The sequence below is a fragment of the Loxodonta africana genome, chromosome 12 (genome assembly GCF_030014295.1).
Source record: "Loxodonta africana isolate mLoxAfr1 chromosome 12, mLoxAfr1.hap2, whole genome shotgun sequence".
Lineage (NCBI taxonomy): Eukaryota > Metazoa > Chordata > Mammalia > Proboscidea > Elephantidae > Loxodonta > Loxodonta africana.
Window position 1 is genome coordinate 33,255,802 of NC_087353.1, and position 24,266 is coordinate 33,280,067.

General features: G+C 52.0%; 2 protein-coding genes across 4 annotated transcripts in view; one reads left to right on the plus strand and one right to left on the minus strand.

Annotated features, from left to right (window-relative positions):
• The first annotated feature begins 3,457 nt into the window (after positions 1 to 3,457).
• GDF7 (growth differentiation factor 7) lies at positions 3,458 to 7,573 on the plus strand. Its single transcript, XM_064294907.1, has 2 exons — positions 3,458 to 3,836; positions 6,612 to 7,573. Exons 1-2 carry the CDS (start codon positions 3,458 to 3,460, stop codon positions 7,571 to 7,573), a joined length of 1,341 nt encoding a protein of 446 aa, XP_064150977.1.
• A 12,679-nt stretch (positions 7,574 to 20,252) lies between these two features.
• The window catches only part of LDAH (lipid droplet associated hydrolase), a 141,146-nt gene continuing 137,132 nt past the window's right edge, over positions 20,253 to 24,266 (minus strand). For 2 of the 3 annotated variants that reach the window (XM_064295074.1, XM_064295072.1), the window contains one exon: positions 20,253 to 23,473. In XM_064295074.1, the coding sequence (XP_064151144.1) occupies positions 23,276 to 23,473 (198 nt within the window). In that variant the 3' untranslated portion in view covers positions 20,253 to 23,275. The remainder of the gene's footprint in view (positions 23,474 to 24,266) is intronic. The other variant, XM_064295075.1, reaches the window with a different exon arrangement.

Sequence of the window (24,266 nt, forward strand, 5' to 3'; positions counted from 1 at the left end):
CCCAGTTTTCTCCCAGCCTCTGATCTCTGCTCCCTCCCATCTGCCTCTGGGCCTTGTGGACAGTTTTCCAGGGATTGCTGGGGTAGCACAGAGGAAGACAGAGCATTTCCTTTCAGAATGCCCTTAGCAGCTCATAGAGCACACAGCTTCAAGGGGGTGTTGCTAGCTCTCTCCTCTCCCCACAAGCAGGCACCCAAGGTTTGGACAAAGGTAGTACATGAATCCAGGCTCTGCCATCCACTAGGTAACCCTGGACAAGGTGTCAAAGTTCTGTGTGACTCAACTTTCCTCATCTATAAAATGGGAATAATAGTACCTACCTCAAAGAATAGTTGTGAGAATGAAATGATACACATAGAGAGCAGTTGGCATGATGCCTAGTTTACAGAAGGCAACCAATGGTTACTGTCGCTATTAAAAGGAACAGAGAGGAAGCCAGACACCGCCTAAACATCTTCTGCTTCTCCCTCCTTTCTGGACTCGGCTCCAAGGTCCTCTGCTGGTCAAGCCCTCTCCTCCCCCACCCCTGGTTTTCTGTCGCTCTACTCTTTACCACCTGATAAACATGTATTATAGATTTACTTGCTTACTGTTTATTATCACTTTTGCTCTATGTGTTTGTCCTGTTCATTGCTGACTCCATAATACGTGGAAGAGTAGCTAGCAATAAGTATTTATTGGAAAGAAGGGATGGATGGATGGATGGACAAATGAATGTGTGAATAAATCACTGCCTTCACTTTACAGACCAAGGAACGCTAAAGACTGGCCTAAGCACCGACCGCTGGTGGGCAGTGGCTCCTGTAGTATCTGTCCACCCCCAGGCAGTCTCCTCCAGGGCCTCCCAGTGATTACAGCTGCTTCTCTGTCTCTGCCATTATCACCCTTGGGAATCAGAACAGACTAGGGGGTAGGGGGACAAGGCACAGGCACCGGAGCCTCTTCTGTGCCAGCCTCTTATCCTGGCCACTTTCTAGGTGAGAACCTCTCCGTCTTACAGATGAGGAAACTCAGTCTCAGTGAAGCTAATCGGCTTGCTCCCACAGATACAGCAGGAGCGAACCCAGGTATTCCAACCCATGATGAATTCCTAAGCCCCAAGGTGGCCTCAGGGCAGAGGTGCCATGTAATCAAACGTTTATTCGGCACTGCTGTGTCAAGCCTGATTTGCTCCTGCTTTATACAGTGGGGGAGACTGAAGCTAAGACGAGGCAAGAGATTTGCTGTCCAAGGTCAAAGCCAGGTCTAGAACCAGGGCTCTTGACTCCAGTCCAAGGATCCCAAATGTTTGCACAAATCACACTCAAGTTGGAATTTGTAAAACACCCAAGGGGACCGTGCAGGGCTGCAGGGTGAACGGAGGCTGAGTAAGACAGCAGAGACTCAGCACTGTCGTCAGCAGAGAATCCGGCGACTGGCCTGCCAGTGTCCTTGGGGGCTCTGCCAGCCAACCTGGGTAGGTTCCCATAGGGCCGCTCTGTGTCTACTGGCACCACAAAGGGAGGTGGGTGAGAGGTGACTTTCCAGCCTCAGTTCCAAAGGCAGGATGGTGTAATGCAGCCCCGGCCAGCCCACTTCCCCCCGCCCCCAGGTGCACGCGTTCTGGCTACCGGAAGACCCGGCAGCGCCGACCCCGCCCGGGTATCCGCCCTCCATGTTCAGACTCTCCCACGCTAACCTCGGACCTTTCTTCTCCATGCACTTGAGCGGCCTTGGAGTCCGCGAGTGACGACCCCTCGCCAGGCCGCCCCCTCCTACCCCCAAACGTCCCAGCGTATGAGTGGCACAGAGCCCCAAGCCGGGCGGGCGCCACGTCTTCCTAGGGCCTGGATGATGATGGCCGAGCAGTTCGCTTGGGACGAAGCGGCCAGTGCAAGGGAACACCCGAGCCTGGGCGGCAGCTGACCCAGGACCAACACCCGTCAGGCATCTTCGGTCAGAGTGCAGCGCAGCCCTGCGAGCTCGCGGCCAAGGTGGCTTTGGACCGAGCGGCGTCATGTTAACGCTGATCACCGCTCAAAGTGATCATAACTCACCGCGCCGGTCTAGATTTCGAGTCCGGTAGCAAACACCATTTCAGAGAAAAAGAACGCGCCTACCCTGCCTCGGGGGATCCTTCGGCCCCAGGCCCACCGTCCGCCTAATAGCGGCTCGCCCATCCGCCGGACGTTCCCACACTCTGTGTATGTTCCAGCTACCGTCGAACTGAGCCCACACTCGTCGACAGCCTCCCTTGCCTGCGCGTCTTCCTGAGACGTGGCCTCTGGGACCTGCCCCTGCCCGCTGCAGACCCAAACGCCCCGCTGCCCACCCGAGTGCCCTCTGAGGGTCCGCCGCAGCAGCAGGGCGTCCCCTCGACCCATCCCCGCCCCGCGCGATAATCGCGCCCCAGCAAAGAAGGACGGAGACGCCATTCAGGTGCTCCTTGCTGCCTGCCTTCCCGGCTTCGGGCCCGCGCCGAACATACCCGGTCGCCCGTCTGTGTTAGCCGGACTGATTGCGAAGAAACGTGGCCGTCGACGCTCCTGGAAGGCAGGGCGGAAGGTCACCACTATGGACACACAGATGAAGTCGGAGCACCACTCCCGGATAGAAGTCCCCTCGTCACCCCAGGGTTGCCTCAGTAATTCTTGCTTTGTGTTCGGATTACGCTTAAACGCAAGTTCCGTGCCCATATCTTTCCAACGGTCGGTCCATGTCCATCTGTCTCTTTCCGGCCTGCCCTTCCAGCCGCTTGCCTTCTCTTCCTCCCCTGCGAGGTTCCCTTTCCTTGCTCCGGCTGCCCGCCGATCCTTGGGAGGCTGTGGCAGGCTGAGGAACCACCTAACTGGTGACCGAAAACGCGCCTTCGTGGCTTCTCCGCGCCGGTGTGGACTCTGCGCGCCCTTGTGGCCTCGGTGTGCGTTGGCCAAGGGATCACCGCGCAGACCGCAGGGGCAGCGCCCTTCTGTGGCCCCACCTCTGGCGTCGGAAGCGTTCGCTGAGGGGAACGAGAGGGGGGCGGGGTGCTTCTCCGCAGGGGAGTGGGGAAGAAGCTGGGCGGGTACGGGCGATGCCCCTGAGCCAGGAACCGAGGAGGGCGCGTTTGGTTCGGGCGCGGCTGGGTGGGTGGGTGGATCGCATTGCCGCGGGAAGAGAGGCGGGGCACTGGGTCGCGGCGAGAGCCTCCGGCGGGTCACATTCACTTGGCTAGGGTGGGGGCGAAGCGCTACGATGGGAGGAGGCGCCTCCAGCTCTGGACGCTAGTTAGGCCAGAATGGGGGGCGCATCGCTGCCACCAGAGTGTTCGGCAGGGGGCGCTGCTCCGGGGGTTGGGCGGGGGTGGGGTGGGAGAGGAGGGGGGCAGTGGCTTGCTGCGCACACTTCCCCCATTATTAAATACTATGTTCAAAAGGCGCCGGGGGACTTCCCGGAGACACGGAGCCCGAGCCGCCCGCCCGCCCGGCCCACGGAGCCCATGGACCTGAGCGCCGCCGCCGCGCTGTGCCTCTGGCTGCTGAGCGCCTGCCGTCCCCGCGACGGGCTCGAGGCAGCTGCGGTGCTGCGAGCGGAGGGGGCAGAACCGGCCAGGGGCTCGGGGGGCGGCGGCAGGCGGAACCTCGCCTCGGCTGCAGGCCCCTCCGCTGCCCCGGCCGCCGCAGCTCCCCGGGCCCGTGCGGCGCGCCGCGCCGCCGGCTCTAGCTTCAGGAACGGCTCGGTGGTGCCTCACCAATTCATGATGTCGCTTTACCGGAGCCTGTCCGTGAAGGCTCCAGCCGGGGCAGCAGGCGCCTCCGCCTCCGGCCGCCACAGCCACGCAGACACAATCACCGGCTTCGCAGACCAGGCGACTCAAGGTACTCAAGCCTCTCCTGCGCCCAACCATCCCGTCCGGTCCTGGGCTGAGGCCACCGCAGGAACCGTACCCCCTGCTACTTTCCATTCGGGGCCCCGCATGCCCCAGCCTCAGGTGTTAAAAACTTCGCCGAGGGCGAAGTACCCGAACCCGCTGCGCCTGGACTGGGGCCGAACCGGGGCCGCTCGTGGGGACCGGCCCCGGAAAGCTGAGCCGGCCCCTCTGCTGGGTTCCTTGGCCCTGCCGACCGGCGGGTACCCTAGAGGAGGCAGGCTGAGTCGGAGATCCACTTCTTCGGGTAGAGGCTGGAGTGGCCTCGGGGCCGTGAGCCCTCGGAGAAGAAAGGAGGGCAGGAGCGCGGACATCCGGGGTCGGGCCGAGAGGGAGTGCGCAGTGATGCTGGCGGCTGCTTGGCTGCAGCAATCTCAAAAGCAGCTCCCAGGACCGCACAAATTGGGGAAGCCCAGGGGAATGCGAAGCAGAGGCAGGTGTCAGATTAAAGTAGATGGCCCTGGAGAGGCTGGCTGGTGCTATCAGCAGGTATGAAGAGGACTCTTCTTCTCAGCAGGCTGTTTCTGGGTGGTGGTGGCTTGTGTGTGTGTGAGGTGTGCAGGTAAGGGTGTCGTGTCCTATGCTGAGCCCCTCGGAGGGCCAGAGATGGCGGAATCCCTAGCTGTGTGAGGCGGAGAGGGGACCCTAGGTGTGCAGGAATGCCGGCCTCTCTCTGACCAAGTATCCCACCTTACTCCCTCCCAAAGGTAGGATGTGGGTGAGGCCCTGCGGTGGTTGCTGTGTGTCATCTGGATTTTATTAATCTCCACTGAAGTCACTAAAGCAGACAGATAGGGAGATTTTAACTAATTTCAGGCGGAAATAAAGTAATTTCGGCCTTAATTCTATCCAGCCAGAGACCCAGCATGAAAGGAGGAATAGGGCTGGAAAGTAAGTGCTGCTGGTCTCAGGCGGCCCCTGCCCGCCAGCCACTGAGAGGCTGCACACCTTTCCCTGACCTGGGAATGCAGGCGGAAGTGGTGCAGCAGCCAAATCACCCAGCCCCTTCCTACACGTACACAATGCATGGGCTTGGTCTGTTTTATTTTGAGTGTAAGCAACTCCCAGGCCCAAACAGCCCTAGAGATCAGTGGGAACTGTGAAGCATTCTTCACCCCTGCTGAAGTGGGTGCTGGGAGTACTAACACAGGAAGCCTGAGTCCTGGTCCTTAAGGGCCTGGGGCAGCTCCAGACCTAATGCTGCAGTGTCCAGCTGCAATGGAGGCTCAGAAGCTGCAGGAGAGGTGGTGTGTGCAGCGTCCTAAGGTCACAGAGGCACCAGCTGGGCCTACCACCGCCTCAGCCTTTCCTAAATCCCCGGCCTTTCCTTGGGGAGCTCGGCTTGGCTGCCGAGGCTCGGGAGGCCACCTCTTCTCTCTAGGGGAATGCAGTCGTGTAGGGACCCTGAAGCCCACAGAGGCCAAGAGCATGCAGGGGAAGCTGAGGAAAAGAGCTCAAGCAGGCCGAGAGCAGTGGTGGGGGGCACTTGCCCTGCAGCTCCCTCTGCACCCTGAGCTTCATCTCCCTAGACTTGAAGTGGGGCTGTCTGAGGTCCCAGGAAGCCACTGGGAGCAGCGACACAGCAAGACTTCTGGCATCAGACAGCAAGGGTCTGGGGTCTGTGGTTACCCAGCAAATCCCTGATGGTGGGGGAAAGTCTGCACAGGCTCTCCAAGTTTGGGGCAAAACGAAACCATATGACCCTCTTGAAAGGGAGCTGTTGGTGGAATTTCAACTTTTCCCCAATCCCTCCCCACCCTCCCCCGCCAAAAAAGGCCACGACCAAAAATAAAACCCCAGATAAATCACAACGGAGGGAAAGAATAAGTCTGCGAAGGGACCAAGAGGTTCTGGAGACCAGACCTCACTTGAAGTAGGATTCTGCCCCCATAGTCCCAAGTCGGCACCGGCTGCCTGGACCGCTTCCGAGAAGGTTCCTTGTGCTCCTCTCCCGGCTGTCCTCTGAGGCCGTGGGGAGGAGCTGAGCCTGGCTTCCCCATTGGGACTAGCAGACCTCATTTGCTGTAAGACCTTGGACAGAGCGTGGCCCCTATCTGGGCCTCAATTCTGCAAAATGATGAGGTTGGACTGGAGGGTGTCTGCAACCCTGACTGACGCGTTCCCCGTCAGGATCACTCGAGCTTTTCTGGGAGAAGAGACATAGCCAAAGGAAAGAGTTCTCAGAGGACAAAAAAAAAAAAAAATTTTTTTTTTTTTTTTTTTGCACAGCCTGGGACTCGCGGCTGTCCGGGGGCTTAACAGGGCAACAGAGTTGTCCCTGTATAACTTAGAGACTCGGGCGAAAAGCCCAACTGGCCTCCAGGACGCCCAAGGGACGCACGACTTCCGTCTGTCACTGGCCTGGAAATCTGGCCTCCGACTTGGTCCTCTCATACCGGTGGTTCCGGGGCAGGCAGCGGAACTGTGGTGGCCTTAAATCTTGGTCCTGAGTGCGGGCATGTGCCATATGCAGGTGTCCATGGGTACCTGGGGTGGCAGGGCTTTTGGCTCTAGGAACGAAAGCCCCAGGCCTGACAGTGAGGGCGAAGTTTCCCTTTCCTTTGGGTACACTGTCAGAGTTAAAGCTGGGGACTTGCGCCACTGTTCCAATGCTCCTCATTTATGAATCGAGGGCGGCTGGCTTTTTGCATTTGGGAGGACCCGTGAGCAGGAGTGCGGGCTTCGCTCTCAGCTCTTTCTTTTTGTCTCTGCCCGTCCCTTGCAGATGATTCGGCGGCGGAGACTGGTCAGAGCTTCCTGTTCGACGTGTCTAGCCTTCCCGACGCAGATGAGGTGGTGGGCGCGGAGCTGCGCGTGCTGCGCCGAGCGCCCGGGGAGCCGGATCCCGGCAGGGCTACCTCGCCGCCCCTGCTGCTGCTGTCCACGTGCCCCGGCGCCGCCCGCGCACCGCGCCTGCTGCACTCGCGGGCTGCCGAGCCCCTGGACGCCGCGCGCTGGGAGGTGTTCGACGTGGCGGACGCCGTGCGGCGCCACCGCCGGGAGCCGCGCGCTGGCCGGGCTTTCTGCCTCCTGTTGCGCGCAGTGGCGGGGCCCGCGCGAAGTCTGCTGGCGCCTCGGCTTCTGGGCTTAGGCTCGCGGGGCGGAGGCGGCGCAGCGGCGGAAGAGCGCGCGCTGCTAGTTGTTTCCTCCCGCTCGCAGAGCAAGGAGAGCCTGTTCCAGGAGATCCGCGCCCAGGCCCGCGCGCTCGGGGCAGCGCTGGCCGCAGAGCCGCCGCCCGACCAGGGACTCGGCCCCGGAGCTCCGAAGGGGGTTCTCGGCGGCCGCAGGCGGCGACGGACGGCACTGTCTGGGACTCGGACGGCGCAGGGCAGCGGCGGGGGCGGGGGTCGGGGCCACGGGCGCAAGGGCCGGAGCCGCTGTAGCCGCAAGCCACTGCACGTGGACTTCAAGGAGCTGGGCTGGGACGACTGGATCATCGCGCCGCTGGACTATGAGGCGTACCACTGCGAGGGCATTTGCGACTTCCCGCTGCGCTCGCACCTCGAGCCTACCAACCATGCCATCATTCAGACGCTGCTCAACTCCATGGCTCCGGACGCGGCGCCGGCCTCCTGCTGCGTGCCTGCGCGCCTTAGCCCCATCAGCATCCTCTACATCGATGCCGCTAACAACGTGGTCTATAAGCAATACGAGGACATGGTGGTAGAGGCATGCGGCTGCAGGTAGCGTGCGGGCCGGGCCGGGTAGAGAGCAGCCGCGCCGCCGAAGACCACTTGCCGAAGAGCAGCTGCGGGCCGGACCGAGCCTGTCACCGACCGTGGGTGAGCATCGGACTCTGGCCTCGCGTCCACACGGAGGAGAGAGAGCACACGCACTCACATCCACATTCATACGTTCGTTCACTCATGCACACATTTACCGTGTACAGCTTCCGAAAGCCCCGGGAAGAGATGACCTGATGCTACCGAATGTCAGAGCCGTGTGTATTTTGCAAACAAATCACCATTGCGTCCACTGCCCCCTTTTGGGGAGTGGAAGGTGCTTGAGTTGATGCTACGGTAACAAGCACAGTATCAGGTAGAAACGGGTTAGAGAACTGAGGGCTCCAGACTGGGCGAACGAAAGGGGACCTGGTAAGTCTTGTCTCACCGCTTTTTGTTTCGTGCCGGGTGTAGGTCACGCCCCCTCCTGGATGGTGAGTTTCGTGCCTGCCCTGGGACCGACTGAAGGGATATAATAGCTTTTCTGAGGGTTTGCGTTGCATGGGAGGAGACACATACTCCAGGAGGGAACCACTGTGAGGGGCCTTAATTTTTTTCTTTAATTTTTTAAATTTAACGTGCTCCCTCAGTTTTGAAAGGAAACGTTTGTCTGAAAGAATGCGTGAGGAGCTTCCCAGATCTCCGCGAAGGTCGGCCCCACCTCTTTTTTTTTTTTTTTTTTTACCATTTCCAATTAGAAATGGTCCAGAAAGTGGAAAGAATAGAAAGTATTTTCTTCATTTTGGGAGTGGAATGAGGGAGAGGTTTAAAACTGCTGAGGCTAATTTGATGTGGAATTGGGGGTGGAATGGGATTTGGAGGTTCATAAACTCCCGAGCTGGGCAGGCAGAGATGGTAGCACTCACTGCCTTGGGGGGAGGGGGGTTCACAGTGCAATGGCTGGAAATGGGGAAAGGGGAGGCAGCTACCGCTTTTCCTAGAGGCCTGCCAGGAGGTTTTCCTAAGAAATTGGCAAAGAGGCTCGCTTAGGCCTGGAAGGAGGCTGGGAGGCGTCCTGGGGCCTGCCACTGTGGAGGACTCACTTGTATGCCAGGTAAAAAAAGTAGCCCTCCCCAAATCAAACAAACCCATTGCTGAGTCATCTCTGACTCATAGAGACCCTGTAGGATCAGAGTAGAACTGTCCCATAGGGTTTCCAAGGCTATAGATCTTTATGGAAGCACACTGCCACATCTTTCTTCCTCGAAATGGCTGGTGGATTCCAACTGCTGACCTATTGGTTAGCAGCTGAGTGCTTAACTGCTGTGCCACCAGGGCCCCTTCCAGGTTGGCTTAGTGCTCTTCTAATGGCACACTCAGAGTGGGCCAACATGTGCTTGTGCTTAGCTATCAAGTCTGTCGGCTTTTACACGCTTTCACTGTGTGTTGTTGCTGTGGTCTCTGGCAATGTGATAGTAAGGGGAAGTGAGGCCACACAAACGTGCTTTTGTCAGATTTAAACTCACCACGACCCAGTCGTTCAGAGTTGGAGGCAGGTCTGCTCCCTCCCCGCCTGCCTCCAGAGGGGCAGGGGATGGGTGGCTTGCCTGCTGTCGCCCTGTGAGAAGGTGCTGGGCCTTGGTGTGGGGGGCCTGAAGTGGAAGCCCATTTTCCAGACCTTGTATTTTGCCCCCGAAAAGTCTTGTTGACAGTCTAAGATTTTCTATTCATGTAAGAGTGAACTCGAACATGCCAGCCTCGTCATTTGGTTCTGTGTTTTATTGGATTAATTTATCCCCAGAGTCCTTTGTGCCTTGTGCAAATGGCTGAGAGAAGGAAGAGATACCAGTTGGACACCCACCTGTCTGGGGCTTTCAGGACTCCTTTTAAAAACCTTCCAGTTCTCTTGGGTGCTCCTGTTTAAGGCTATGCCAAGCCTCCTCTTTAGGGTCCTGGAAAGTCATTAATTCCACTCTTCTGTTAAGGCCCAGGACATTTTATAAAAATTTTGGTTCTCAGTCCTTATACTCATAAGCAAGAGATACTAAAAAATAACCAATTTATTTAAGGGCCCTACATAGTCCTTTTATTCTGTAAAATTCCCCCAAATGGGGCGGGGGCACATTTAGATTATTTTTTTTAATTAAGATTTTCCCTTTTTATAATGTGAATTTATATGCTGTGGCCATGCGAACAGCTATAAATAGCCAGAAAATGCAACAGTGTCTTCAGGTAAAAAAAAAAAAAAAAAAAAGGCTCCTGTGGTATAATTCCATCCAGTTTTCGCCACTAGGCAGTGATGGCCCCATTAGATTTATGGATTTTGCCAGAGATGGCTGACTCCCATTTTCTAAACTGTGATTTCAGTAATGATTACATGGCGAGTGCTCTGATACCTGTCATTATGGGGAGGGGAGGGGAAAAAGTATTGAAAGTTGTAGTATTTAAAGTTTTAGGAAGGGAGTTAATTAATTAAAGTTGAAGTTAAATATTATTTTGGAGAAATTCCAGGGTGTTTAGTATTTTCAGGCAAAAAAAATTTTTTTTTGATCCGTTTTTTAGTGATTAGGAAAACAAGTTTGGGGGAAGAGATGTCTTGATTTAGCTGGAACTTTCTGTGGCAGGAAAACAAATGCCCACTTGCACTGTTTCCTCCTGCTGATCACTTCTCACAGGGTTCCTTGTGAGGATGTAGGGTGTAGATCTCTCCCAGTTTCCTGAGTCCAGGCTCACCCAGGGGATGGAGCTGTGTGTTGTTATCACCCAGTGACACAATCCCTTCTCATGGCCCCTGGTGCCCTAGTATGTTCTTTGCTTACTGAATACAGGGCATGCCTCCTGGGTTTCCTCTGGAGCTGCATGTAACACCAGGCACCACTCCTGCTCTGCTCCAACTCTGTCCAGCTTCCTGACATTGCATAGTTACAACTAGAGGAAAGTAGAGGATGTGTTTCACTTTGTAAAAATGACAGCAAAAGGGCCATCACATGGAGGCAGACAGGATTTGTGACCTGGTTAAATTAGCATGATTCTGCTAGCACAGTTGGCAGTACTTTGTGCTATCTGTCTTTGAGCAGCGGAGGGCAGGGATCAGGGTCAACCAGCACAAGCCAAGCTCCTCTGCTGGAATCTACCAGCTGGACTCTCCGGTCACCAGTAATGGGGGAAAGCCAGCTGTTTATAAGCAGGGACAAAGTGTGTCAGGACTGTGAGTGAAGGCAGGCTCCCATCTGGGGTTACCAAAGTCTCCCTCCTGAAGTGGTGAGGCGTAATTGTTTTTTTAAAAATCAAATTTTCCATTTTGTCAGGAAGAACTGTGCACTATTAGTTGAGATAATTTGAACCACCTTAAGTGCTGCTAGAGAGGCGGTTTTGGCATCCCTGCTTGGGGAGCATGGGGCAGGCCAGCTGGGGCCAGGGCAGGCTGGGTGCTTGAAACTGGCCTTTTGCATGAAAGGAGACCCCTACACTGGCAGGTGGGCACCTCTGCCAGTGACCAAATTCTGGACTCGCTGAATTCTGGCTTCCCAAGCAACTGGTTTGGGTCCTCTGGAGAGGGTGGAAGGCCTTGTTGTCTTAGCTTGCGAAATCCAGATCTGAACTGTGCCCATTCATTCTGTACATGCTCCCCTCCATCTGACTTTCCTGGCATTTTATTGCTAAGGTGGCATGGGAAAGATAAGAGGTGTGGATTGTGTGATAGTGGAGTCAAAACCCATCAAACCCCAGGGCAGTAACTTCTCCCCTGATAGCGCTTTGCCATCAGAACTGAAGGGTACTGATAACCTTGTGGATGTAATAGGATTGTAATTTAAATTCTACAAGTCATTTATCCTGTCATCCCGTTAGCAGTTTCATTCAACCTCAGAGCAGAAAATGACTAGGGATCGTAGACTGATTTTCTTCTTAAAGCAGGGAGAAAAATTGAATTCTTTCCAAAAGCAGCTTGTGCACAGAAAAAGCATCCAGCTCTTCCTTTGCCTGAGTCTGGTCTCCAGAAAACCCAGTGAAAGGAAGAGAAAACACCACAGCTGTTGCTGAGCCACAGGCTTCGTCACTGATTCTTGTGAGAGCGTGTCATCTTGGGGATAGAGAGCCTCCCCCAGGCCCAGAATGCAGGGCCTTCCAGTGGGCCGTGGGCCAGGGGCCTCAAGCAGGACACCAGGAGGGCTGAGGGCTGTTGTTCTTAAAGGCCTCAGTCTGTCAGAGGGGCTCAGCTCAGAGAGAGAAGGTGTTTGGACTGGGAAGGAAGGGAGGAGAGGGAACCTAGGAGTGAATGCAGCAGTTAGAAAACTTTGGAGGTGAGGTGAGAAGTAACTGGATCCCTCTCAGAGGCACTGGAGTCACAGCTCATTGTAGGCTTGCGCATGCCCGCCCAGGAGTGAATTGGCCCACATGGCATGGCTCATAGCTGCCTGGACGCCACAAGGCATTTCTTGAGAGAGGTGTGAGAGGCAGGTTATGGGCAGTCACCTCCCTGCCCCAAGCTTCAACTTCTGCCCCTGTAAAATGAGGACCTCCCAGTTCCACGGTTGTAGGATTCTACCTGCCCCAAAAGTCTATTCAGACACTTCAAAGGCAGAGCAGCTGTGACTGTGCTTCAGGGACAGGCCCTGCGGCCTTGGGCACAGCCCTGGCCAAGCCACGTCTCCTCTTAGGTTTTGCAGCTCTTGCGTGTGTGTGTCCGTTATACTCTTAGCCTCTGTGATGCTTCATGGCTGCTGCTTCAATTTCCAGCTGAGGTAAGGCAGGTGCAGGGGAGGCCAGCACCTCAGGGTGGGGCTTAGCTCACCAAAGCCCAGCCCTTTCTTGTGTCCCTGGTTTAGGGGCACTGCTAACCCAGCTCGAGTTCCCCCTGTGTGAGCGTAGGGGTTGGTAGGGGCACATGTAGACTGAGATTGTTCTGTGTCCAAGTGTTGGGGAAAAGGCTGTGGAGTCACAGAGGAGAGAAAATGCACAGTCTTCACAAGCCAGGCAGGGTTCCGGGACTGTCCTAGCGCCCTGGAGGAGTCACGCAGGGTTGGACGGCTCCACCGGTTCCCTACCAGGTCCCCGTGTCTGGTCACGGGAGGGATCCAAGGGCAAGCATCAGGGGCCAGAAGAGCCTTCACTTTCCGTTCTTTTTTGGCTTGGAAAATGGCAGTGAAGTTTAACAGTAAGAAGCACTAGAAAGGAGGAAGGAAAAAGAGGTTTATTTTGAATTTTTCAGACAGCTTGGCCTTTTGTGCCTAGAGCCTTATGACCATTTAGGCTGGAGCAGAGCCTTCTTGTCTCTTTGTGCTGTTCTGGACTTTAATCTGTTAATCTGTGCCCAAAGCTCAGAGCTACACAAATAGTTGACGCACAGTGAGGTGGGGGAAGCCTTTTATTACAGGAGGCCGTAGTTTTCACCTGAGAGCATCACCCGCGTGGACGCAGGCTGCAGGGAGAAGGTTGGACATTGGCCTAGTGCCTCAGTGGGGGTGAGTGAGGTGTGAAACCTGCCACGTGGGCTGTGATCATACATTCAGGGATTCTCTCTGCTCATGATGTGCATGTGCCCAGCTTAACTGGAGCTCGGCTGGAGCCTGTGCTGTGCTCTTGGAGCACCTGGGACTTAGGCCTTTTGGCGGGGCAGAGTCTGGGTTGGTGCTTCATGGCAGCAGCAGCAGTTAGAGCTGAGCAATCCAGGACAGGTGGAGTGGAGGGGTGTGAGGCCGTTGAAAAATTAGTCTGGATTTCAACTCATGCTTATAGTTGAACAAGTACAAACACACCCTCAGCCCAGCACAGCCAGAGGGCGACAGTCAGTTTCCTGTTGCCTATGCAGATCTCCCAGGAGCAGACTGCAGACCCTCTCTAGCATCTGTGGATGTGTCTGTGCTGACAAAAGAAAGGAGTGGTTTCTCTCAACTCTAGCCCCTACGATGGCAAGAGGGCTGCAGTGTTCACGGAAACTTCCGAGAGTGGGGGGCTGCACAGTCAGGTGAGTTTGCTGGCAGGGCAGCTTAGCGTGCAAGTGTACGAAGTACAGTCCCCACTCCTTTCTGCCAGATGAACGTCCTGCTGCTAGTTTGGAAACTCTTCATTCCAGAGAGGGCCACCTGATAGAAGCTGTAGTGCAGACACTTTTCATATCTTTCCAAAGTCAGTAACGGGGTGCTGAAATAAGCTGTCTAGAAAAGCAAGGCCAAGCTTCCGATGGTCAGATCCCAGGCACCTGTAAGCACGGCAGTACAAACCTTCTGAGATGCGGCCCGCTGTTTTGCTTTTGCATTTCCATTTCACTACCTTTGGAACTGTTGGCAAACAGGACTGTGGCCAGGCAGGTGAATGAGTGACTGTCATCTTGGCAGAATTCTATCTGTACCGCTCCACGTGACCAGCAGGGGTAACACCACACCCAGGTTGCTGTGTCTATAGAGAGAGGTTACATGCCTGTTCCACACCTGGGTCCTGCTCAGACACATGGTTGTTAGAGTCTGGGGCTCAGGTGTGCTTGTGGCTGACCAAAACGAGGCTCCCTGTATGGCTTATTCATAAGAGTCCTGCTGAATTAGAATAAACACAAAGCGATCAGAAGTATACAGGCTGAGGTTCCCTTGAGGAAACTCACTGGGCTGCAAGATGGGGCAGCGGCCGCATGTAGACTGCGGAGTCAGTGGTTGCTGAAATTGCACACACTTGGTAGAGATGTTTGATCATACCTGATGGTCTTCCTGAGGAGCCCCACCCTTCTCAGACCTCTCACCCAGGGGGCAGCCCCAGTGGCGTGAATCTGAAAAGCACTGGCAAAGCAGGTGTCTTGAGGGCTTTTCCTTGCCTGGCATTTTTGTCTCTGAGTGACCAAAAGCTGCCAAGGCCAGAAAATGGTACATGAGCAGGCTGGCTTGAGGAAGGGGTGTGCCCACGAGCAGGCTTATTTTCCTTGTAACTTCTGTTTCGGGGTCAGGGCCTGTTGGACTCAGAGCACAGTCAGCCATTCGGCATTATGTGGGGGAAATGATACAGTTCGGCGAGAAAGGAAGCTCGGGCTAAGATGTGTTTTCTGGCTGAGAAATACTTGAGTGTTCTGAGCCAGGGACAGAGATTCTCAAGAGGGGAATTTCTCTGGCATTCTCCATCCTGGATAAATCACACCCTAAACAATGAGCACCTTAATTTTATTTTTGTGTTTCACTTTATACTGTAGTGCAAACAGCTTTTATGTTTTCTTTGACAAAGAATCATAATAGAGTCACTCTCGGTCTCGTAGCTGGAAGTATTTCACCCCAGTTGAAAAGTTAATGGATTTTTTACAAGGATTAACATGCTGGCTACAATTTGCCCTTTCTGCTAATGACAACAGAGGATTCTGAAAAGTTTGGAAAAACCTTTTTTTTTTTTTTTTTTTCCATATATAAAGAAGAAAGCTTGTAACTGTGAAGGGTTCTGCAGAACTGCCGCGTCGGCTTACCAAGTGATGCTGTTTAAGCAGGCACCAGGTTACCTAGGGCAGCGGAATTCTGCGAGTGCCCTGCCCCTGAAAGGGGAAGCTGATTCCAACACTGTGATTTTAAGGAAATGGGGAAACTCAAGTCATGGTGATGCCAGCAAGGCACAATAACACACCAGTCCCTTAGCAGCTAAAGACAAAGTCAATTTTTTTTTTTTTTTTTATTGTTTGAGCAGTCCTTTTATATTGCAGAGGAGCCCTGGTGGTACAGTGGTTAAAGTGCTTGGCTGCTGACCAAAATGTCGGAGGTTCGAACCCACCAGTCACTTTATGGGAGAAAGATTTGGCAGTCTGCTTCTGTGAAGAACTCACAGCCTTGGAAGCCCTATAGGGCAGTTCTATGCTGCCCTGTAGGGTTGCTATGAGTCGGAATTGACTCGAGGCAGTATGTTTGGCTTGTTTCATGTTGCAGTGACACCAGCTTTATCTCAGCTTGGTTTGGGAGCAAGGAGGTGGGAGTGGGGTTTTTAAACCTCATTTGATGCAACTGAAATCTCCATTGTCTGCACTCTTCCAGCTCTGGTTAGGGCAGAGCAGAACTCTGCAGCTTGGGGGCTGCCGATCGGCTGTCTGTCCGCGGCCCAGGCCAGCTAGCAGGGTGCTCTTCAAGGGCAGGTGTAAGTCCACTGTGTATATGTATTCTCAAGTTTAAATAGATTGTACATATTGAAATGTAAATGAACTGTAAAACAGCATTTTCTATTTTTCTTGACTATCATATAGCAGTATATATTTGTTAAACAGGCTTGTATACTCTTCATTAACAATTTTAATATTTTGTACAGATAAGTTGATTAAATATTTTATTGATAAAACTGTTCACGACTGGTCTTTGGAGAACAGTTTTTTGGCTTTTGCTATTCAGCCTTTCTGAGCTAGTCTAGGCTGGCTCTTCAACCACTGAGAACAGTAGTCGACATTTAGGCATTAGGAACGCAGCCATTAAAACGGGAAGCACAGCCCCAGATAGCAGAAAGTTACTGCACAGGAAGGAAGAAAAATCAAGTGTGGGTTTAGGGGAGAAGAGGCTAAAATGCAGTGAAAAACATTTTCTCTTTGGAAAAGCAGCGCTATGATTTGTAATGAGTGAGCGTTGGCATTTCCAACAGTTTGTGGAAAGGTTTCGTTTTAATACATACTAGGCTGCTCTAACGCCTATCTCACTCCAGAAAGCGTGGGCCCTGCCACCCTGCCTCCCAAGTCCCAGCGCATAGAGCGCAACTGTAGCATCTTCCTCTGCAAGGCCCGTTACATATCTGAGGGAAACAGACCAAGGCCCACAGCCAGTTTGACGGCCCACTTCTGCATAGTCCTGTGCTAGCCAAGTACAACACTCCGTGCTCAGTGACACTGCCTTGAAACTTTCAGTATCACGTGGGAGAGGATCAACCACACGCATCCTTCTGCTGTCTTGGCCCTCACACCTGACTTTCCTACAGATGAAGGGGAATGCTATCTCATCTGCTCAGATATTTCTAAGAAAGGATTAGTGAACAGAGCAGCAGTTGTTGGAAGATGACAGGAACCTGCCTTCAGTAACGACTGGTTATCCCTAGCCTTTGGGATGTGGGTTGTGCCAGTGGGAGCCACCCTTTGGTCAGTGACAGCAGCACAGATTCTAATCTCTAAATTCAAAGTTCCTGCCGCACGTCAGTGCAAGCTCCTGCGGTCGTGTGAGTTTGTCTGTCTAGTGAAAGCCAGATCAAGAAAGCCTGCTCCCTTTTTGCTCCTCAATTTCATTAGTACTAAAGGCAGGTGTCTTTTTCTTTGGAAGAAAAAATTGTTTTAGCTAGCTCATTTGGCAGGTACAATAAATTTATAAGCTGTAGAACCCTGTCATCAAAAAGTGTAAAGTGTCTTACCACGAACTGCTTGTAAAGAATCTTGGTCACTTCATTTTCTTGTGTCTCAGTCTCCACTTGACCTGCCCCAGCATTCTGTGCTTAGAGGCTCACACATTCAGTAGAAAAGGGGTGGTTACAGAGAGCAAAGTCAGAGGGGGCATTTAAAAACATACCCTACTTCCCAAACACAGATCAGAGCAAGTCTGAAGGGCCCTGCCATGACGGATGCTAAAAGGAGGCTCAGTTTGACTTCTCTGCTCCCTCCCCTGGCCCTGGGCACCCTAGCCCTGCCCCTCATGCCTGCTCCTTTCCAGGCAGGCTGATGCAAAGATGCCTCTAACTGCTGTTGTGCTCCTGTGCCCCTTGGAACCCCATGCTCACCTGCCCGGAAGGCCCAGTGATTTGGCAAGAAACTCCTCCACTGCAGTGTCACCAGGTGCAGCCACCAACTATCAGGCTTTGGGTGTCTGCCGGCCGGAGTCCTAATCACCTGCAGGTGCACAGCCCTTCAGCAGTGGCCAGTAGGAGGAAGCCCAGATGTTCTGCAGAGCCTGAGCAGGGTGGATTTGCAGAAGTGGAATTCGAGTCCTGCTGTGAGGGAGGGAGGCCCTGCAGGCACACCTGCACCCCTGGCTGTAATGGACGCCCAGCCACAGGGTCACATTCCTATCCCAAGGAAGAGGAATTTCCCCATAGACTTTCCCAGCAAGGAAATCTGTCCCAATGTGGGGAGGTCAGCATAGGCCCCTCTTCCATAGTCTTTGAGGAGTGCAATACAAAATGAAAACTAGACTACCCCAGAGCACAGTCTTGTGCATTGTTGCTACAATTCCCACTTGGTGTGCTGCACGGGCCTAGCCCTCAATAAATAATAAACTACATATTTGGTAGTTGCTAATACCCAGACGCCAGAGGTTTTCTAATCAGAAGAGTGGAAGTAACAGATGCAGCCCTATCGGGCTAGACGAATGGGCCAGAAGGTGCAGCGGGCTTCCTTGCTTGTTCCTCAGTGCTGCAAGAGTCAACACCCTCAAACCTGACCCAGTGTGCACAGCTCTGCTGGGGAAACGCTTAAAGGATAAAGGAGCAAGTGTCCACTTCACACTTCCATTCAGATCATCAGTTCTGAGGGATGAGGAGTCAGTCCCTGAGATGCGACTTCCTGATAGTTGACGGAGTGACAGACTCACGTTTCTTGAGAGCCTGCCTGTTATGGATGGTAGAAACTTATTTAGATAGCAAACGTTTATTGAATATTCTGTGTGGCAGGCCTTATTCTATAGACTGTCAGAATACAGAGATGACTAAGACACAATCCCACCTTCTAGGACTCTAAAGGGCAGGGAGGAGTGTTGGGGGGACAGACTGACAGACCAGTAAAAATTTTGATGATTCCTGACATACTGGTAAGTACTTCAATAGAGAGGTGGCCAGGGACTCATGAGGGCTCCGAGGGGGGAGGGACTGCTCTTGGAGGCAGAAGCAGTTGGTATTTTGGGCCATGTCTCCAGGGGTGGGAGAGAGGCATGGGTAGGCTAAAAGCTGGAGCAGTGATTCCAAAGATTGAAGGGGGCAGAGAGGCTCTGAGGAGCGACTGAAGTGAGCAGGTCTGGGTGGAGCATCAGGTGGCTACGGGAGAATGTATGTGATGACCGCCTCATCTCTGGCCCGTCTGCTGGCTTTCCTCCTTACAATTCACTGCTTGGTGCGCGTTTTTTCCCCTGAAAATCTTTATTATGTAGGGTCGCTATGAGTCGGAGCTGACTTGATGGCAGCAGGTTTGGTTTGGTTTTTCAAGCTTTAAAAAAAAACTTCCACTTTTGCTAGGCTTGCCCATTGCTGCCTCTAGGGGGCAGCATGATGCACGCAAAGGGAATGAATGGCTCCGGAGCAGAGGCCTTAATTTGAATGCCAGCTCTGCCACTTGCTAGCTTGGAGATCTTGAGCAAGCTACTTATCTCTTTGCACCTCAATGGCAATCTGTAAAATGGGCATAATCATAACCTCACAGGACTGTAAGGCCTCAATGAGACACTTAAAATGCAGGGGTGAGCCTCCTCCCCGTCTCTCCAGGAGGTTCTCTTTATAGAACTACAGTCACCCAGCGCTTTCTCAGGCCCTCACCCACCCTTCGAAGATACCACACAGAAGCTCACTTCTTATCACACTTGGTGACACGAGACTTGCTCTGGAGATGCCTTCAGCCTTGTGGGAGAGGCCAGACACGTGGCCCACAGCTGCTCCCCACCTGGGCCAATGTGATCATTCCCCTGCATCTGTATGGGCCCCAGGCAGGAATCTCAGTCCCCTGGCAAAGTGACTGGGAGGTTAAGTCTCACGTGTTCATCAAAGCTTTTCTGTCCTCAGCACTCCAGGGGGAGAGCCCCGGCCTCAGGGCCTCAGAGATTCATCTGTTCACACAGCACGCTCAGTTCTTGCCCCCAACTTGTGGTTCAACCGCACCCCCCACTTCCCACGAGTGAAGACGGGCCCAAGCATATGCTCTTCTGTCCTGCAAGAGACGGCCAGGAACAAAGATCGTGTCTCAGGTATTCTAAGAAATGCTTAGCTTCTTGCATCTTTTCTAAATCAACTGTAATCCATATCCTGGCTGTGTGGGGGGAGACCTACATGGCCTGAGGCCAGAGAGCGGAGCCAGGAACGCAAGTGCCCATACATGCCAGAAATTCTAAGACTGTGCCAGAATCAAGCTACAGCCTCGGTGAAACAAGGCAGGAACTTGAGGTATCTTGGGGCCCTCCACTGCACCAAGGAGGTAGTAAGGAAAAAACAACTTTGCTGCCCTTGTCCGTTGGGTGCCATTTTATTGAGCATCTTCCATGAGTCTGGCAGGGTGCTAAATGTTATGACCTCATTTGATCCCCATTATGGAGGTCGGTCAGTCAGTAGGGTGTGTGTCCAAGGCAATCTGAGACACGGTCTTTGTTCCTGGCCTTCTCTTGCAGGACAGAAGAGCATATGCTTGGGCCCGTCTTCAGTCGTGGGAGGTGGGGGGTGCGGTTGAACCACAAGTCGGGGGCAAGAACTGAGCGTGCTGTGTGAACAGATGAATCTCTGAGGCTCTGAGGCCGGGGCTCTCCCCCTGGAGTGCTGAGGACAGAACAGCTTTGATGAATACATGAGACTTAACCTCCCAGTCACTTTGCCAGGGGACTGAGATTCCTGCCTGGGCCCCATACAGATGCAGGGGAGTGATCACATTGGCCCAGGTGGGGAGCAGCTGTGGGTCATGTGTCTGGCCTCTCCCACAAGACTGAAGGCATCTCCAGAGCAAGTCTCATGTCACAAAGTGTGAAGGACCCTCTCAAAATCCAAAAAAGTAAATACAGGTATTATCCCAATTTCCTAGATGAGGCAAGGGGGGCGCACTCAGGGAGGTTATGTCTTACGCAACATGACAAACCTGGTAAATGACAGATCTGGGATTTGAACCCAGGTCTCCATTTGCTGCTTTGAAGAAATTCATTTTCTAGAAAAGAGGCCAAGAGAGATAGACACAGGAGAGACAACACGGTGTTTTGTTGTTAATTATTTTAATAAACTTTGAAACAATCTCAAACATACAAAAAAGATGCAAACAAAATACAAGAAACATTTTTACCCCCTGAACCATTTGAGAGGAAATTGCCAACATGTTTTCCCCATCACCCCGGATACTTTATTGTGTCTTCAGTACTTATGCACAATACAACCAACAAAATCAGGAAATTAACACTGGTACCTTACTTCAGACCCCATCTATCTAATCTTCAGACCCCATCTGAGTTGCACAAATTGTCCCAACAATGTCTTCATGGCAAAAACATCTAGTCCAGAATCACGTGTTTTACTTGGTTGTCGTGTCTGTTTTAATCTGGAATTGTTTGTTTTAATAAAGTGTAGCATTAAAAAAAAAAAGCCTTTGAAAGTCACTGGCTTTCCGAGAGGGCCCTGGCAGCCTCAGACATCAGGCCACAGAGCCCCAGGGGCTGACAGTGGAGATTCTTCCAATGGCCTAGAGCAGATAGATGCGCAACCCAGGGCGCTTAATCATGGAGCCAACTTCTGCTTTCTAGTCAGCACCCGATAACCCTCTAGGAAGTGAAAATCTTTGACAAGGACCATCGCTGTGGCTGACTGGACAGGCAGAATTGCTTCTGGAAAATGGATTTCATCCCCTGTTTATCAATTTAGTCTTTTGTTTAATTCCTAATGAAATACAATGAACTTCAGTCTCCTGAAATCTGATTCTTCCCTTTCTAAAAGAAGCTGTGAGAAAGTGGCTTTCCACTTCTACGGAGAGACTCTGACCTGAGTGTAACTTAGGAGAACTGCGCAGATTTTACCTTCCCCGCTCCCAACACACAGATCAGGCCGAATGGGGACACAGGTGCCAGTAAAACATTTCTGTAATTCATTTGGTGTTCAGATGATAAACAAGAAATAGAAATAAGAACTGGTGTCTTCTACTTTAAGCTCCAAAAAAAACAAAACTAAGACAACTTTGTATATCTGGGCATTTGAAATATGGAGAAGTAAAATAATGGCTAAAAGCTGAGACTGTTACTCTTCATTCCAGTAGGTACGATTTACCCAGAACCTGTTTAAATGATTCAATTTAAAACTACTGAGCATGGCCTGTAGGCAAGGCACTTCAGAGACACGAGTTCTAGCTTCCAGCATCAGATCTGCTAAAGGCTTCCTCACGCAGATGCCAACAAGGTCTTTGTGTGTAGTCCTGTGCCTGTGGCCTCTGCGTCCACTGGCTTCTCCCTGGCCAAGAGCACTCCTTGCTGGAACTTGGCTCTTCCCCTCTGAGAAGTCATTTGCTCAGATGCAGAAGCCAGGCCAAAGGACAGTCATCAGTGCTCAGCACTGGGTTGGCAGCCTATCAGAGCCGAATCTTTCATCGGGGAGCTTTAGGTTTTGAGAGGAACGACACCATTCCATTGTCCTTAAGGAGTAATATGTCATGAGAAATTTCCTCCAGGAGAAAACCAAATGCTTCTGATCGACCGTCATCTGTCACTGCAGCCAGGGGGACTTAGCATGTGGCTCCTAAAGTACCTGAATTCAGTCAGTTTAGGGAAGACAGCAATATTGTCGGCCCACTCTAAGGCCAGAAAAAAAGAACATGCTTATTCTTTACCAGACTTCAAGGTTTCCAGAGAAGGTGAATTCACATAATTTAATGGCTTGCTTTTTTAGTTCCTTAGTAAAACAATTTATTTCTACCTAATAAACAAAAGCAGATGTGCAGAACTAATTTATGGTAATTCTCCACTTAGCAACTTAAAGGTGCCCTTTCAATAATTATTTACGGCAAGATTTTCAGAAACAAAAAAAACGTAGCTAAGAACTCTATTCTCAATGCCCAGCATACTACTTGGCTAATTGCTGGTCCTCAATAGAATTTTATTGAAAGAATAACAGAATGGGCAACCGCATGCTGCAGGCACAGGCTTGACTTGAGATGGCCCATGGCTCGCTGTCGTGGCTCTGGAGGAGAGGGGCCTGCAGGGAGCTCATTACCTGGCAGGCACAGGCTCAGCACAGAGACCGCTGCCTGTCTTGTGGCAGGTGGAAGAGTTGGGATCCTTCAACAACTCTTATCTGGCTAGGTGACCAGATACTGTGTGGCGAACTGTATTCTGTCTAATGGAAGTATATCAGGCAGTCATACTCCTCAGGGAAGCTGCTCAGATACGGAGACAAGCAGTGCCTCCCCTAATGGTGGGCCTGTGCCACTGGTGGCTGGAAACAAGTGGACTTGGTGTTTGTGACATGCTGCAAGATAGTCCCAGGTGGGGTTGACAGGTTGCTCTGGCACTCAGTCTGATTGTGATGACCTCAGCCAAGACCTGTGCAAAGTTAGTCTGGGCTGACCTTCAGCTTTTGTCCTTCAAGGATACCCCAGTCTCCTGTCAAGATCCACTGCTCATACTTCCTGCAGCATGAGTGTACTTTCTCGTGATCTCAAACACTTCACATATCTAACCATTTATCCATACTCACTGATCTCTTCTACATTTTCTAGTAGGTATTTCATAATTTCTCCTCTAGAAGAGCCTATTCTACAGTTAGAATCAACTAAATTTGTATTTCTTTTTGTCTGCAAGCATTCTGCCTTCCAAATTAAGCCACACGGTACCACTGGGCATCTTGTGCAAACACGAGACACCTTGTTTAGAAATGATTATTCCCTGAATCTTAGAAAATGCCTATGGAATGATTCATCGACTGTGCTTACTTCAGCCTATATGGGGAATTGGTATTTTTTTAAGCCAAGAGGTTCTCAATCTTTTCTTTGCTAATATCAAACAACAAAATTAACCATTTATTTACCAAGTATAGTAAATCTGCTGATCCTATATACTGGCTGTAGATTCTTGTTCCCCCATATCAGTATTTATATTTTGGAGAGGTCATCCTTTAGCCAGGCAGCTGCCATTTCAGCCATTTCCTGGCTATGTATATGAGAGACGACAAAAGCGTGAGGCATCGTTTTCTCACAGAGTCGGATATCTCCTTCTGGAAAATCTTTCTTGATGTCTTCGTAGTACTCTTTCGGACACCAACGATCTATAGTACCGTAGTAAAATGTAAGCTAAAACACAAGACAAAAAAATTTTATTAGAAAACATCTTCCCCTCTTCACAGAGATATAGCACCAGCTGCCCCCAACGCTTTAAAAGACAATGCCTTTGCCTGGCCCTGTAAGCTAGTCCCAAGGCACCGCGCAGACTGAGGCTATCTTGAGGCCTAAGCCTTCAAGCTTTCCAGGAGTGTATTGAGAGGCACCTGATGGGAAGAAGCCCATGCAGGGAGACCCTGTGTGACAGATCACCTGTAATCCCCAAAAAGGACTTGCTAGCAAAGTTGTGTGTATTGAGGTGGGGATGGACACTGAACAGAAGGCAGGTGAGGATGAGGAAGAGAGCCACTGAGACAGTCACTGAGTGACTAGTGACCATTTATTAAACACTTAGTAGTTTTCATACAGCCACCTGGTAGGCATACGGGTCATGTTTGCTGAATTCATGCAAAGATGAATCAGATAGACACTGGCTTCAAACGGTTTCCAATGTAGTAGATGAAATGGGATCAGTGCCCTGAGAGGGGCTCCATGAAGAGGGGTATGTTCATTCAGTGGGAAGGAGCGGTCGTACTTTAGGTGACAGCAAGCAGGCGGAATGGAGACAGAGCCTCCTCTGAGGCATTGCTAAGACCCTTTTTGGATACCTCTCTACATCTGCTGTGATACCTGTGCGTGCATGTATGTATGCATATGTGAGTATGTGTGTGTGTCTAGGCTGCTGGGCTTCACTGAAAAACAGCTATGTTCTGTTCTTTATTTCTTATATAAAAAAAAAAGGCAACAAAGGTGAAATCTTATATTC